Genomic DNA, 15,311 nt, shown 5'->3' with positions numbered 1-15,311 from the left:
ATATATATCCAATATAAATGTGAGCGTTCATCACGCAACCCTTAATCTGTTTTAAATCTTTTTTTACTAAAGTTAGTTGATGCCACAGTTTTACAATATTATCTATGACATGTTTATCAGGTAACAAACACATTCAAATTGGCTACTAATATTCACTTGGTTAAAACCATTTACATTTAAACCCTTTCATCCCTTTGAATGATTCGCATTAATGCTTTAATAAATATGCCTACGATCTTATCATAATTACCTGGCAAAACAAGTCGTCAAAACTATTGTTAATTTAAATTCTTCATTTTAACAAGTTTTGTTTATAAACTGTAGCCCATAAGGCATATTGTGATCAAATTATGACTGATTTTATCTACTCAAAATAGTGAAGATAAAACTACTTTACAAGAGACCCATAATAGGATTTCTATTTTTTTAGGATTCAAAAATTAACATGACACCTTTCGATAGTTTAGATTGAAACAAGTTGTTCGAGTTCGAGCTTCGATTCCGTTTCTTTCACATTGTAGGCCTACTATTAAAATTGCGTTTGACGTGATCTACTCTCATATTTCCAAACCTGAGTTCTTACATTTGTCACGTTATTACAAAAGTAGAAGTAAACGTTTTAGTAAAACGTTCGGTGTCTTCAGTTTAATAATTAACTTGTCAATATTTTTGAAATCCCGACTGATAAATAACGCAGGGTGGCAGATGCACAGATGTGATTTGTGTCTTATAAAAACGCACTCCCCAAATTCACTGACCGCAACGCTTCAGTTAACGTTAGAGGTCGCAGATGTTTACACACGCTGACCTGTGGTCAAACTTCACAAAGTATGCCTTAACAAATGTAAGGCTCTAATCTAGTTTGGGAGTTCATAACCTCTTGCGTGGGAATTTGAGCTCCAATTGTGGGATTATTGGCCTTAATTGTGGATTTTCAGGCAGGATGCAACAAAGAGCTCTCATATAATCGTTTCTTTCTTCTAGTCTTTTCTGCATAACGACATAATGCGAGCTAAAGTTTATCACCACAGCAGCGAGGTGAATCACGATCCGAAGAACTCGCATTGATGAGGTTTATAGAGGATTACCTCTTATCAGCGTCTGTGCGTGCGTGTGTGGTCCTGCTCCAGTTTAACCAATAACTTGGTTAAAAAGTGTTAAAAATGTTGGTGTTCCACTCATGTTCGAGACTGAATGATATTGGCCCTAAATACTTTTTGTATAGACAGCATCTAACCATAACGATTTTTGTGCATTTTCAACAAAAAAAATACAAGTAAAAAAAACAAACAATTTAAAACATTTTGCATGACTAATCGACCATTAATGAGGGGAACAAACAGTAGTATATTAGAACAATTCTACTTTTACCACGACAAACAGGATCAGATCATATGGATACGGTCAAAAAGTCTGGAAAATCTAGCGAGATTAAGGTGACCCCTAGTGGGAAAACCAGAAAGCGCCAACAAGTGTGAGTAAGACTACCACCGGTTCTGGTGCCACAAAGATCGTAACAAAAACATACATTACCTTGTCTGCTGTTATATGAAAAAAAACTGAAATAAGTTTAATTTATTGAGCAAACGACTTTATTAATAAAGATTTTTCATATTTCTTGAGGGCATACAACCATAGGGTAAGCAGCAACTACAGCATGGACACAGCTGTAAAGAAACTTTCATCTCAAAGCCTTACCACAACACCACCTAGATCATGTTAGAATTTCAGAACTTGCCTATGATGTCTGCACCCCATCAAAGAAAAAAGCCTACATAATTTAGCGTGACCAATTGTAATCCTCTAAGCATGCATAACAAAAAAGGAATGAGCTACTATTTAATGGAAGTTGAGGTTTTTAAAAAGAGATCATAAATAGAAATTGCCAATGAAATCACATTATAAATTTGGTAGATCTATGGCAAAGCTTTATGTATTCCATGTTAATGTAAGCAGTGACCTTACAACTCCATATTGATTAGAGAACACATCAGGGCTCAATACGACATCAAGCAAAAATGTGATGCTTTAAGCATTAACGACGGACAGTGGTCCATCCATCATCATCCGTCTCATTCTTGGTCCTGCGTGGGATCTCCTTATCTTTGTCAGTGCGCCAAGAGTTCTTCTCATCGCCCTCACGGTCTCGGTCGCGTGGTCTGGGAGGAGCCTCTCTTTCATCCCTGCGCTCCTCTCGATTATCATCTCCACCACGACGCCATGAACCACCTGAGATTTAGGACATACACTTTCTTAGATGCGAGTTTCAAGCATAAATGTATGTTAACTCCATGTCTGGCACCCCTAGCAGCAACACACTTGAAGTCTGACAGTGACACCTTGTTTAACACACTGACAATAATTGGAGACTTCCTTACAGAGTTCCCCTTTCAATTTTAAGTGCTACTGCATGTGATACTTCAATGAGAAAAAAACTTCACTGAGTAAAAAGGTGAGGTGAATTTAGTGCAGATCATAAATCTCTGACCTTCATCGTTGTCTCTTTGAGGTCCTCTGAGGTCACGATCACGGTCATCTCTGCGCTCTCTCATGTCGCGACGCTCACCACGGTCAAAGTCTTCACGACGTGAGTCTCGCCAGCTGCTGGTCTCCTCTCCGCCACCTCTTCTCCACGCACCCTCTTCCCTGAAAATGCACAGACCCATACTTTTAACATGGTTCATCAAGCTGAGACAGGTGGAATTTATGTCCTACAAATCATAGCGCAAGGGTGACCAGTTTATTACATTTTTGCCTTCAGATACAGTTATATTATTCATAGAAAACATTTTTCGAAAATCTAAAAAGTAATTGTTTTACCTAGGAGGGCGGCGATCTCTGAATCGATCCCCTTCATGACGATCATCACCCTCGCGCTCGCCATCATCATCATCATCACGACCAGCATCTCGAGGAGGTCCCCAGCTTTCCTCCCGAGCCTTCTCTCTCTCTCGCCAACCACCTACTAAGAGTAACACATGATAACAGTCAGAGAAATTAAAACCAGTCCCTTCTAGACACACTGTACACTTTTAAATACATAATATACTTGTGATTTACAATTTGAATTTACCATACATTTTATATATCACCAAACCCTTCTTGATTCTTACAAATTGCCTTTATTGCTGCTGTGCTTTAAAGGGGGTAGTTTACCCCAAAATTCTGTCATCATTTACTCACCATCTTGTCATTTCAAACCTGTATGACTTTCATTCTTCTGCAGAACACAAAAGAAGATATTTTGATGAATGTTGTTAACTGGCCCCCATTCACTTGCATTGGTTTTGTGTCGATACAATAGAAGTCAATGGGGGCCAGTGCAGCTCGGTTACCAACTTTCTTCAGAATATCTTCTTTTGTGTTCTGTGGAGGAAGTCATACAGGTTTTAAATGACAAGAGGGTGAGTAAATGATGGCAGCATCTTCATCTTTGGGTGCTCTGTTACTTTAAAGATCTCTGTTGTAAAAAAATGTTTTATATTAGAACTGCCACAAAACTTCACTGCTTCACTACTGCATGAATAATCCTGCTTCCTCTACATTACATATCACTGCAACACCACATAGACATCATTTGTTTACATGTGGATGGTTATGTGTGTCTATGTTAATCATCCCCTTTTTGTAATGTTGCAAAAGCCCCAAACTGAAGCTTCTTAGTTTTGAAAGTTACAGCATATTGTCATTGTAAAACACTTCTCAAACAATTCTCTATATATAATACTTCTTTCGATTTTATACCTTTATCAAGCAAATATGGAAGTTGTACCTGATCTTCCCAGTGGTTTCCATGGTTTCGCGTCATCGCCACGACGTGGGCCAGAATCATCCATACCTCTGCGACCACCCCTCTCATCATCCCCTCCTCTTCTGGGGCCCCAGTCATCATCTGCAATACGTCGAGGTCCTCTCGGTTCATCCATGCCTCGACGAGGTCCGCGGTCATCATTAAAGCCTCGTTTCGGGGCATGGTCGTCTTCACCTCTTCTGTGTCCATGGTCTTCATCCAATCCGCGCCTCAGCCCGCGGTCGTCATCTTTCCTGAGTCCACGGTCATCATCACCACCCCTGCGTGGACCTCGTTCATCATCAAAGCCACGGCGGAGTCTCCTGTCATCTGAACCACCACGGCCGGCACTCTCTCCTCCTCTCTTGAAGGGCATTTCACTGTCACGGTCTTCACGGTCTTGTTCTTCACGCCCTTCCTGACGCCAGTCCCTGGTAGAGAAAATCATTTTGTTGTCAGCCTTTTACATTTACCTCAACTTTACTTCTGTATCTGGTTAGCAGTTTGTCTAAAAACACTCACTTGTTTTCAACAGGACGTCGCCAGTCTGATTCTCCTTCACCACGCTTTCTCCAGCCGCCTTCCTCACGTTCACCCCATTCCTGGAGAGACAATTTTTATATCTTATATCTGATAAAACAACAGTTTTATTCAACACCTGAATACAATCTGAATGGGGAAATGAGGCAGGGGGTTATCCTGTCAAAGTATAAGATCCAAAGTTCATACACGCACACAAACACACGTTACCTTGATGGGCTTTTCTTCCGGCACCTTCCTCTCCTCCTCCTTACGGCGCTCACGCTCCTCAATTTCCTGTTGTCTGGCACGCTGTTTCCTTTCCTGTTCCTCGAGTTTGCGTAAACGCTCCTGATATTCCCGCTCTTCTTCCTCTCTCTGTTCTTGTTCCACGCGTTCACGCTCCTCCCGTTCTGAAACACACAATATCACAAATGCTCAAACACAAGCTGAACCAAAAACACTCCGACTGATGTTCTTATTAATAATTAAGAGGGTGGAGTTTTACTTATGAAACATGCAAATGAAACATTTAGGTAACAAGGGAATCATAACAGAATTTACAGTGAAATGTGACCTATTTATTAAATGAAATAACCTGAAATCTGAAAACAGCTAATTTAAAGACCTTTCTTGAGCTGTTCCTCGTGAATCCTCTGAGCCTCCTCTTCTTTCTGGCTGTAGAAGGCCTTTCGTCTGTCCTCTTTGCGCTGCTTCTTTCGCTCCTCGATGCGCTTTTTCCTCTCCTCAACTAAACGTTCTTCGAACTGCTTGAGTTTTTCCTGCGTACGAGAGAATTGTGACAAGTTTGCTTTAGTGAGTTCAAATGCATTTAATATCTGAAAACAGTTTTATTTTCTAGATTTAAGTTGCTACTACAAAGATGACTGTATACATTGCAAATGTTATCAAGTACATTAGCCTGAAAATGTAGAAGACTTGTGAATGTGAATAATTCTGCTTACCTCATAGATGAAGCTTCGAGCAGCTTTAATTTTGGAGAGGAAGTTCTCTTTGTCCTCCATCATCCTGGACATTCTCTGTTTGTGTTCTAGTGCTTTTTCACGCTCCGTTTTCATATTGCTAATCTGAGAAACAGACACGCACAACGTTTAATTTCAACAACACTGAACAATACTGTGTCAATACATTATTCAACAAAGTCAAAACTATATTTCATATTTAAGAACTCATAATCACATCTTAATGACAAAGTAAGGCCTCAAGAAATAATGCAGAACTAAAATATTCCAAGGAAGAACATTTTCTAATGTAAAAAATGTAATCATGGACCAGAGGGTGAAGCAGATCATGTAACTCTGACAAATGGGAAAAGGGGTATGTGATGATTACCCTCTCTTCCTCCTGCAGCTCCCATAACTCCATGTCTTTGATGCGCTGCTCCTCGTAGGCTTTCTTGATCAGAGGAATCTCCTCAAGGCGCTTGGCCCTCTCAAAGTAGTCGATCTACAAGATGCCATCAAATGCATGAATATAAACTTTATAGCTGCCTCTCTCATCTAACCTTACAACAAAGAGTATATTATCCTGCATTTAAAACAGCTTCCCAATAGACTTATTGACAAAACTCAATAAATGAAAGCTGTACCTTCTTTTCCTGGTTTTTCAGACGCTCCTGAAGTTCTTTCTTCTCCTTTTCCAGTTGTTCCACTTGTTTGGCCATGATGAAATCGGGGTCCAGTTCTTCCAGATCCTAGACCACATGATTAAGAAAGGATCATATTATGACCAATGGAAAGGTAAAACTGTTTTGTATACAGTGCTACGACATGTTCCTCTTCTCTACAGTACCTCGATATCAATGTCTTTAAAGGCTTTGGCTCCGAGCTCAGTCTTCTTGATCTGCTCCAGTCGCTCACGCACGGTCTTCTTTTTGATCTGCTCGTGTTCTTGCATGATGCGCTCTTTCTCACGCTCTTTGGCCTCCAGTTTGAGACGCTCCTCTTCTGCCTTGCGCACCTTCTGAAGCTCCGCCTCCCGCTGCTCAAGCTCCTCTTTCTCCCTTTGGATGTTAAGGTTCTCCAGACGCTCCTTGCGCTCCTCGATAGTCTGCCGGCGAGCAAGGATGCGCTGGTGCTCCTTGCGGGCGTTCTTCAGGTAGGCTGTGATGGCCAGTTGACTCTGTTCCTCGTGTTCTTGCTGTGGAAGAAGTAGAAGCTGAGAAGCAAAACAGGAAAAACTGCCCAGAAAAGAGATCTTAGGGATGGAAAACATGCTTTCTTACCAGTATGGAGGCAGGTTTGATGACTTGTATGGCTTTACCCAATGAGGATGACATGGCGGTGAGCTGATTCCGGATCTGTTCAGAGGGCATGTTCTGTAGGAAAGGACCTACCGGTGAATCCTCTTTGGTGGAGTAGTTCAGATCTGAACCGAAACTCAGCGTGCGAGATGTATGATCAATGCGCACCTTTAGGTTAAAAAACACAAAGTGATCAGTAATACAAAGCAAGAAACAACATTTCATTATGTCACTGAATGCATGTACTTATTTACTCGAAATGCTGTTATAGAGCCAAAAAAGCATCTAATGTAAAAGTTGTAAGTTTGAGTACAATATACCAGTATGTTTGTTTTAGTGACTATAAATGACAAATATAACAAAAACCGAAAACGTAAAAAACAGGAATACTTTTGTACTGTACCTGCAGGTCACAATGGCGTGCAGCATCCACAATGGAGCGTTCCAGTTGAAAAGCATCAACAAATGGCACCAGAGATGCCAACCTGCTGAACTCAATGCTCTGGTAGATCTGAGCCACCTGACAAAGACCAAAAACATTCCATCAACACAAGACTGAAAATCTTCAATGGCATGGGGCATGAGTAGATTAACCAAGTAAATATTAGTTCTTCAAAAGTAAAGTGAAATCTAAGGGTAACATAAGACTGACCTGTTGTAGCAGTCTGAGGATGGTGTTGTTCTGTAAGTGAGGAACATAGTGCTGCAAGTCAGATTCTTTCTCCGCCTGATCTCTCACCCAGTTCAGCACCTGAACAGCAGCAGAATCACATACACATTAAATGTCTGTTGTGTGCATCTGAGAAACCTAACAAAAGTTTGTAAGGTTTAAAAACATACTATGGGTGAAGAGTTTAACATTTTTGTGTACATTTCCTCTTTTTTTATTTCCTGTCATGCAACTAAAATAAAGCAAGTGTCTCTCACCTTAGTCACTCTTCCACTGAGTTTGAGAGGGTGGAAGTCCATCTCCAACCAGTTGTACAGCTCTTTGACTTCAGGGACAACATACTGAAGCAAGTTGAACCTTACCTATGATTGAAAAAAGGAGTCAAACATACAGAACTTTGCAAAGCAGTTAAACAGATGTGACAGCTCCTAACAGCTCTGCATTCTCACTAGGGATGGGTGATATATGTATCACGATTCACACTAATTATACATATCTATATCGATTCTGAAACTGTGTTTTATGCACAGCTCTTCCGTGAACTACGGCTCTTTGATCCATAGGAAGTACTGCTCGATCTAAAATCACTACGAGATTTCAGTCGTTTATAACGTACATTTGAAAAAGCAACACTCGTCAAACATCATCATTATAAATATAGTTTTTAATCATGAAAATACCTGAAAAGGTTTGAAGAACAGCGATAGAATATCACCATTGGCATTTCCTGGAACTGTGTGGGGCTGCATCCGAAATCGCATACTGTGACAGTACGTAGTGAATTTGAATAAGTACCTACATGTCGGCTGTTAAAACAGTACGTTCTATAGAGTATGAGTGGGAGTAGTACGAATACATTTCGGACATACGGCGTCCACCATGTTTTATGGTCATGTGACCCGTATGCTCTTTGACCTATGACATTTTAACAACAACCTACACTTGAGAGTTGATAAAAACATAACACGAGAAATTCATTTATTGGCACTTACATTAAAAACGGATGCCCGTCTTAAAGTTTTTGCATACTGAGGTTTTGGACATACTATTCATGACTCATACTCATTTTCGCCTACTGTATACTATGGAAGTAGGTGATTTCGGACGCAGCCTGTGTATGTAAATCGTTCTTCTTCTGTCCCATATTCAGAGTTTCTGCGTGAGAGCGCCCTCTGGCTTTCGGACGTCGTTGCATTTAACCGTAATTCATTGAGGAAACTGAGCATAAGAATTGCACGATATACCGTCCCAGCCCTAATTCTCATCCAATAAATTCAATTCAGTTCACAATATTGACTAAAATGACTATTTATTGATGCTTCTACCATGTCATTGATGAGACTTTGGCGGGTGGGTGGTGACTGTAGGCCAAGCAGAGTCGCCAGTCGGCGGTGTTTCTCCACAATAATGCCATCCATGTCCAACAGACGAGCGATGTCAGTGCGCTCAGGGGTGATGGGAATAGAGAGGGTGGCCAAGAGCACTCGAGTGGACATTCTGAAGTAAAGAACAACAACACGTGGCAATACTCTTAAGTTCTGATTTTACATGACAGGTCAAAAGTTTAAGCGATCCCTAGAAGATTAATGAAATGACTAACATAGTTGAAAATGACATTAACTACTATTTCTTCATCGGTATAATGCATTCTATAAGCTCACCTCTGCATCTCCTCCTGGGTGAGGTTTTTGCGCATTTCCCTGGAGAGGTGATAGAGTCTGTGTAGGGTAGATGCATGGAATAAGGCATTGCCAGATTTCCAAAACACAGTGGACACCTTATTATAGTAGTTGGCCATGAGCTGGGGCTTAGGGGGTTTCTTTGAGAGGGCAAACAATCCATGGATGTCTTCAACAGCTTTGAATGCTTCCTGTTTAAGTATGTAAGCAAACCAGTGTCATTTCCATGTCATCTAAACACTTTTAGCATGCTACAGGGTTACAGACTGTCAAACAATATGCCTAATAATAACATACTGTTTAACTCATTCCTTTCTATAATTAACATTGCTTGATCTTTGTGAGGAGGCACATCATCTTTAACTGTACTAAAGGCTAAAATATAAAATAATAAATGTAGTCTGATGTGAACAAAATCAAACATTCGACTGACTGCCAAGCATTAAGCACAGAGACCTGCCACAGTTCCATGCTGATAGCGCTGTCCAACTGGACCAGGCGTGTCTCAAGGTGCATGGACTGGCTCTCAGGGTTGTTCAGGTTAATGGCAGTGCTCTGGTTGTGATGTCGTTGGATCTGGCCCAGGTGCATTCGCAGGTTATCACACAGCTTACGGAACTCTGCTTTACGGGTGTACTGCAGGCAGAACTTAAACGCTAAGAGAAAAATGGAAGAAGTTTGTGTTCAGTCTTCAACGTTTACAATATATGGCTAGGGGTGTAACGATACACCAATGCCACGGTTCGGTTCACATGATGGTTTTGGGCCCACGGTTCGGTTCGATGTGAGGGCAGGGTTCATGCCATGGCACAAGCAATGCTACAGAACACTAGAATCATTTTAACTTAATAATAACAACAACAACAGTTTAACTCGTTTACTTGAACTTCATTTACTTTAGTTTTAAGCATATTTTTAGAGCAGTAAGCCTCAGTAAACAAAAATGAAATAAATAACACTAATGTAAACTTAAACTTGTCAGAAGCATTTAAATAAAATGAACATTTATAAATGCAGTCTGTGGAGGGTTTGCAATTTCAATTTGTTGTGCAGATGCCATCCTGCCAACAATTCTTAACCACCGAGTGTGATCGATCACTCCCAAATCATGTGACATGCACTAAAAACGCAGCTCTAATTACTTGTTAAAAGTGTACTATCTTAATGTCAAAGAAGAAAATAATTTAAGAGGTAAAGTGACTGGATGCGCGGCCAATGTAGTACAATAATGCAGATTCCCTTCACATTTTTAAACACATTAATAATAATAAAGATCTTCAAAAAACGTATTTTATTTTACGTGCTCTTTCTCGTCCATGTAGTTTGTGAAAAAGCCATTGCGCTTCATCTCATCCTTTGAACGATCACGCAATGCAGGACAGAGTGATTGACAGCATGACGCGATCATTTCCCCTCACACACATGCATTATAAACATAACATGATGTCTAACTTTAATATGATTTGTTTCTCTGACTCTGAAGGTTATGATGAGAGATGAGGAGTGCAGGAGTGATTGACAGCGCTATACGATCGTTTTACCCTCTCAAACACAACAGGCATAAAACATGCTGTGTATCTGTGGTAATGACAAACAATATGATTTTAGGATCATTTCATTCTTTAATTTAAGACAGACTAGTATTATAAATCATTTAAATGTGCTTTTGTGGTTTGGAGAAAAAAGTCCTGACAGCAGCGTATTTTTGGAAAGTCACGCGTGACTGTTTAAAACACAGATATCACTTTTAAGGAGAATTAGTTACTGAAATTGTTATTTCTTGCTTCTGTCAATCTATGTGCATTCTGGCCATTAACAATGCACTGTCATCACATTATTGAGCGTGATCAACAGTTGCTGCACTGCTGCTTCAGCTTGCGAAGTGATATGCTCAAATCTGCGCCAGGAAAAGCGCGCTCGTCACGCGCAGCTAACACGCGTGTGATGGATGGGGGCAGGGGTTCGTGGTACGCCATGGGAGTTTCGCAGTTCGTATCGAGGGAGGTGTATCGCGGATCATTCGGTTCGGATATCGTTACACCCCTACATACAGGTGCTGGTCATATAATTAGAATATCATCAAAAGGTTGATTTATTTCACTAATTCCATTCAAAAAGTGAAACATGTATATTATATTCATTCATTACACACAGACTGATATATTTCAAATGTTTTTTCTTTTAATTTGATGATTATAACTGACAACTAATGAAAATCCCAAATTCAGTATCTCAGAAAATTAGAATATTACTTAAGACCAATACAAAGAAAGGATTTTTAGAAATCTTGGCCAACTGAAAAGTATGAACATGAAAAGTATGAGCATGTACAGCACTCAATACTTAGTTGGGGCTCCTTTTGCATGAATTACTGCAGCAATGCGGTGTGGCATGGAGTGGATCAGTCTGTGGCACTGCTCAGGTGTTATGAGAGGCCAGGTTGCTCTGATAGTGGCCTTCAGCTCTTCTGCATTGTTGGGTCTGGCATATCGCATCTTCCTCTTCACAATACCCCATAGATTTTCTGTGGGGTTAAGGTCAGGCGAGTTTGCTGGCCAATTAAGAACAGGTATACCATGGTCCTTAAACCAGGTACTGGTAGCTTTGGCACTGTGTGCAGGTGCAAAGTCCTGTTGGAAAATGAAATCTGCATCTCCATAAAGTTGGTCAGCAGCAGGAAGCATGACGTGCTCTAAAACTTCCTGGTATACGGCTGCGTTGACCTTGGACCTCAGAAAACACAGTGGACCAACACCAGCAGATGACATGGCACCCCAAACCATCACTGACTGTGGAAACGTTACACTGGACCTCAAGCAACGTGGATTCTGTGCCTCTCCTCTCTTTCTCCAGACTCTGGGACCCTGATTTCCAAAGGAAATGCAAAATTTACTTTTATCAGAGAACATAACTTTGGACCACTCAGCAGCAGTCCAGGCCTTTTTGTCTTTAGCCCAGGCGAGACGCTTCTGATGCTTCCTGCTGCTGACCAACTTTATGGAGATGCAGATTTCATTTTCCAGCAAAATGAAGCAAACTCGCCTGACCTTAACCCCACAGAAAATCTATGGGGTATTGTGAAGAGGAAGATGCGATATGCCAGACCCAACAATGCAGAAGAGCTGAAGGCCACTATCAGAGCAACCTGGGCTCTCATAACACCTGAGCAGTGCCACAGACTGATCTACTCCATGCCACTCCGCATTGCTGCTGTAATTCAGGCAAAAGGAGCCCCAACTAAGTATTGAGTGCTGTACATGCTCATACTTTTCATGTTCATACTTTTCAGTTGGCCAAGATTTCTAAAAATCCTTTCTTTGTATTGGTCTTAAGTAATATTCTAATTTTCTGAGATACTGAATTTGGGATTTTCATTAGTTGTTAGTTATAATCATCAAATTAAAAAAAATAAACATTTGAAATATATCAGTCTGTGTGTAATGAATGAATATAATATACAAGTTTCACTTTTTGAATGGAATTAGTGAAATAAATCAACTTTTTGATGATATTCTAATTATATGACCAGCACCTGTATGACACAAGACATTTATAATTGTATGCCAAAAAATCTTAAATGAATGCAACAAAAACATACACCCAATCTGTGTTAACTTGACAGGAAAGGTCTGCCTTATCTGTATCATAGGGCTTGGTTTCTTCTTCTTCTCTCACGAGCAAACAGTACGCTTGATGTGAAATATACACTGACCTTGCTGAGCAATATCATGGTAAAGGCGCTCTACTTTGGAGTTATTTCTTAGCAGATCCAGGCACTGACGGTACGACTCCCACAGAAACTTCACCCAAGGTGTGAGCAGAAGTCTGTCAGTGCGGTCTTGGGTGTCTTCACCACTGACAGCACTCAACAGAACACTGAGGGGGGGGGGGAATTCGGCATTTCATATTTTTCACAAAATGTATTCAGTACTATACAGAATCACTCAATTCATAACATGCTGGATGAATGCAGGATCCTAATGAATAACACAAAAGAGTGCACAAAATGTCAGCAAATTCTCAATCTTGTTTACATAAAATAACAGAGAAGACAGAAATCTTAATGTATTTCTCAGTTGGCATTTTCAAAAGAGACATGGGTAGTTGACAAAAAAATGTGAGAGTGAAAAAACTAACAATCAAGATTATTATGCCATTTTATTATAAATATACTATTTTGCATTACACATATTTATATTATTAACCGTTTGTTTTATACATTTTTGATGTCACCCTATAGGACACACGTACAATATATTTGTCAACTACCCACACCCTCAATGTTTAGGCTTTTGGGGTCCTGTACCTCTCGGGGGTCTGAATGTTGTCCAGATCTTCAATGTCCAGCACCATCTGCTGAGACTCCTCTTTGGCCGTCTCAGTTTTCTCTTCTGCGAGTTTCAGGTAAGCACGGACCACATCTTCTAGCGATTTGATATTCACCTGAACAACAGAGACAGTTGTTTCTAGACTGTATTGATCCAAATTCAAAAACACGTTGAAACTCTCTTTTAGATATTATGCAAATACAACATAGGGAAACACAACGTGAAGGCAAACCTGTTGGCATATGTTCTTGTATTGATAAAGTCCCTCCTTTGCCAAGTGACTCTTGCGGAGATCCACGCAGAGCTCCAGATACTTGAGCATAATCGGCTCGTGTATCTTCTGCCATGTTCTGTGTTTTTTGCTCTTGATAACATCATAAAGCACATCCAAGGCTGGCTGCTTTTTACCAACTTCGAGAAACTCTGAAGAAGAGACACAAAACACCTGTCATACGTGTCATTCTGCAAACATATGGGATCAAACCTGTAACATTTGATAATGTTCCATAGTGTTATTCCTGTCTTAAACTGTACCTTCAATAGACCCTTTTAACTCAAAGGTAAAGGTATCATTTACAGCTATTAACAAAACTAGGTTAGCAAAAATGTCACTACGCTAAACCTAGTGGCAGGTCTGCATTGCTGCTATTCGATTCCAGAATGTTTAACGTTATACAAAATGCTAACTTTTCACAACCTCTTCACACATTTGGGTATTGACATGTTTCCTCAAATTGATTTTTAGACACATGTTATTGTTAAATCCCTAAAGTTCAATGCTATGCTAACGGAATAGAGCGCAATAGTGTAACGTTAGCTTGCTAACACGTTTCGGTTGCTTAAACAAAAACGGCTTCGCGCTATTTTACACCACATGTGGCATTACAGAATAATACAACTTTATTAAAAAGTTCACTTTACTGGTTCACTCACTGGGTTCGCTAAAAATGTGATACGCAAGTTAGAGATTAGAAACGCTGCATCATAAATGACACACACACAGGCCCAGTAACGGCGACATCCGGCCTGCCTGTAAGAAACATGGCTGCTCCACCACGCGCCATATCAAGCTAGCAGCTAGACCCACAATTACAGTCCAACATATTTGTCCACTCACCATTTGCTCGTTTAAGAGCATTCTCCGGTCTCTGGAAATAGGCTGGCATTGTTATGGCTTGCTAGCAGGCGGATTTTAGATAGTCGAGGCTGTTTTATTGACTCTGCCTGTCCATCAGCGCCGTGACTCCTCGCTGCGCAAGCAAGAAAGGACTAGCGGACGTGAACTGCGCCGGAGAGCAAGACGAGAGTTCCCGTATGTACGCGTACACGCTCCCTCCCCGTTGAAGTCCGCAGGACAGGCAGCGTGCAAAAGAAATCAATAAATAAAATCTATAATAAAAAGTCATAAATGCTAAATCGTACCGTTTAACCGAATATGACAATACGTTACCTATTGGTTATTTTCATAGGCTTCTGCATTAATTCCGAACTGTAGTTTACACAATCATAAATGCACTAATGGACAATTAAAGTCACTGCTGTATTGCTTTTGTACGCACAAAAATTGTAATAATTATTGTGGCTTGAATAATGAATTGTGTGCATTAGATAACAAAATTAATTACATCTATTAAACAACAGAAAAGTTACGTTTTCTGTATTTCTCACGAATTCAGTAAAAAGAAAAAACATTACACAATGTAACAACTAGATGGCAGCCTAAGAGTACAGGATGCACACACACAGAACGCACACTTGTCCATTTCAGAAAGATGCCTCGATCTGTGCTTTATTAAACATTGCAGCTACATGTACAGCACACTGAGCACAGAGAAAATCGTGAAACAGTGCTCCATTAAATATATACCACCAACCTGCCTATCCCAAACCGAAGCAATGTGAAGGCAGGCAAGGTTGAAACGTTGCAGATCCTGCCCTAAATTTTTCCAAACCCTTTCAAATATTATCCTGTGATGTGTAACATGTAGTGTGCGTGGGCTTGGAATTTTAGCATATCTGTGTAAATATGTATGATTGCTTTATGAGGCATACAGTGTTGCTT

The 15,311-nt window shown here is 40.3% G+C and overlaps 1 protein-coding gene across 1 annotated transcript; it reads right to left on the bottom strand.

Moving 5' to 3' along the window:
* Positions 1-1,569: 1,569 nt before the first annotated feature.
* On the bottom strand, positions 1,570-14,527 carry eif3s10 (eukaryotic translation initiation factor 3, subunit 10 (theta)). The gene is made up of 22 exons (XM_057342110.1): positions 14,367-14,527; positions 13,482-13,672; positions 13,228-13,364; positions 12,634-12,797; positions 9,378-9,577; positions 8,904-9,112; positions 8,568-8,739; positions 7,500-7,604; positions 7,225-7,323; positions 6,976-7,092; positions 6,555-6,740; positions 6,122-6,469; positions 5,919-6,023; positions 5,663-5,776; positions 5,275-5,397; positions 4,938-5,091; positions 4,541-4,722; positions 4,313-4,392; positions 3,773-4,221; positions 2,821-2,965; positions 2,489-2,646; positions 1,570-2,229 (listed from the first exon to the last, which is right to left on the bottom strand). Exons 1-22 carry the CDS (start codon positions 14,413-14,415, stop codon positions 2,036-2,038), a joined length of 3,681 nt encoding a protein of 1,226 aa, XP_057198093.1. The 5' UTR covers positions 14,416-14,527; the 3' UTR covers positions 1,570-2,035.
* Between the last annotated feature and the right edge of the window lie 784 nt (positions 14,528-15,311).

This window comes from Triplophysa rosa, linkage group LG9, assembly GCF_024868665.1.
Source record: "Triplophysa rosa linkage group LG9, Trosa_1v2, whole genome shotgun sequence".
Taxonomy (NCBI): Eukaryota; Metazoa; Chordata; class Actinopteri; order Cypriniformes; family Nemacheilidae; genus Triplophysa; species Triplophysa rosa.
The sequence above is the reverse complement of the archived record's forward strand: the minus strand, read 5'-3'. Positions and strand labels throughout refer to the sequence as shown.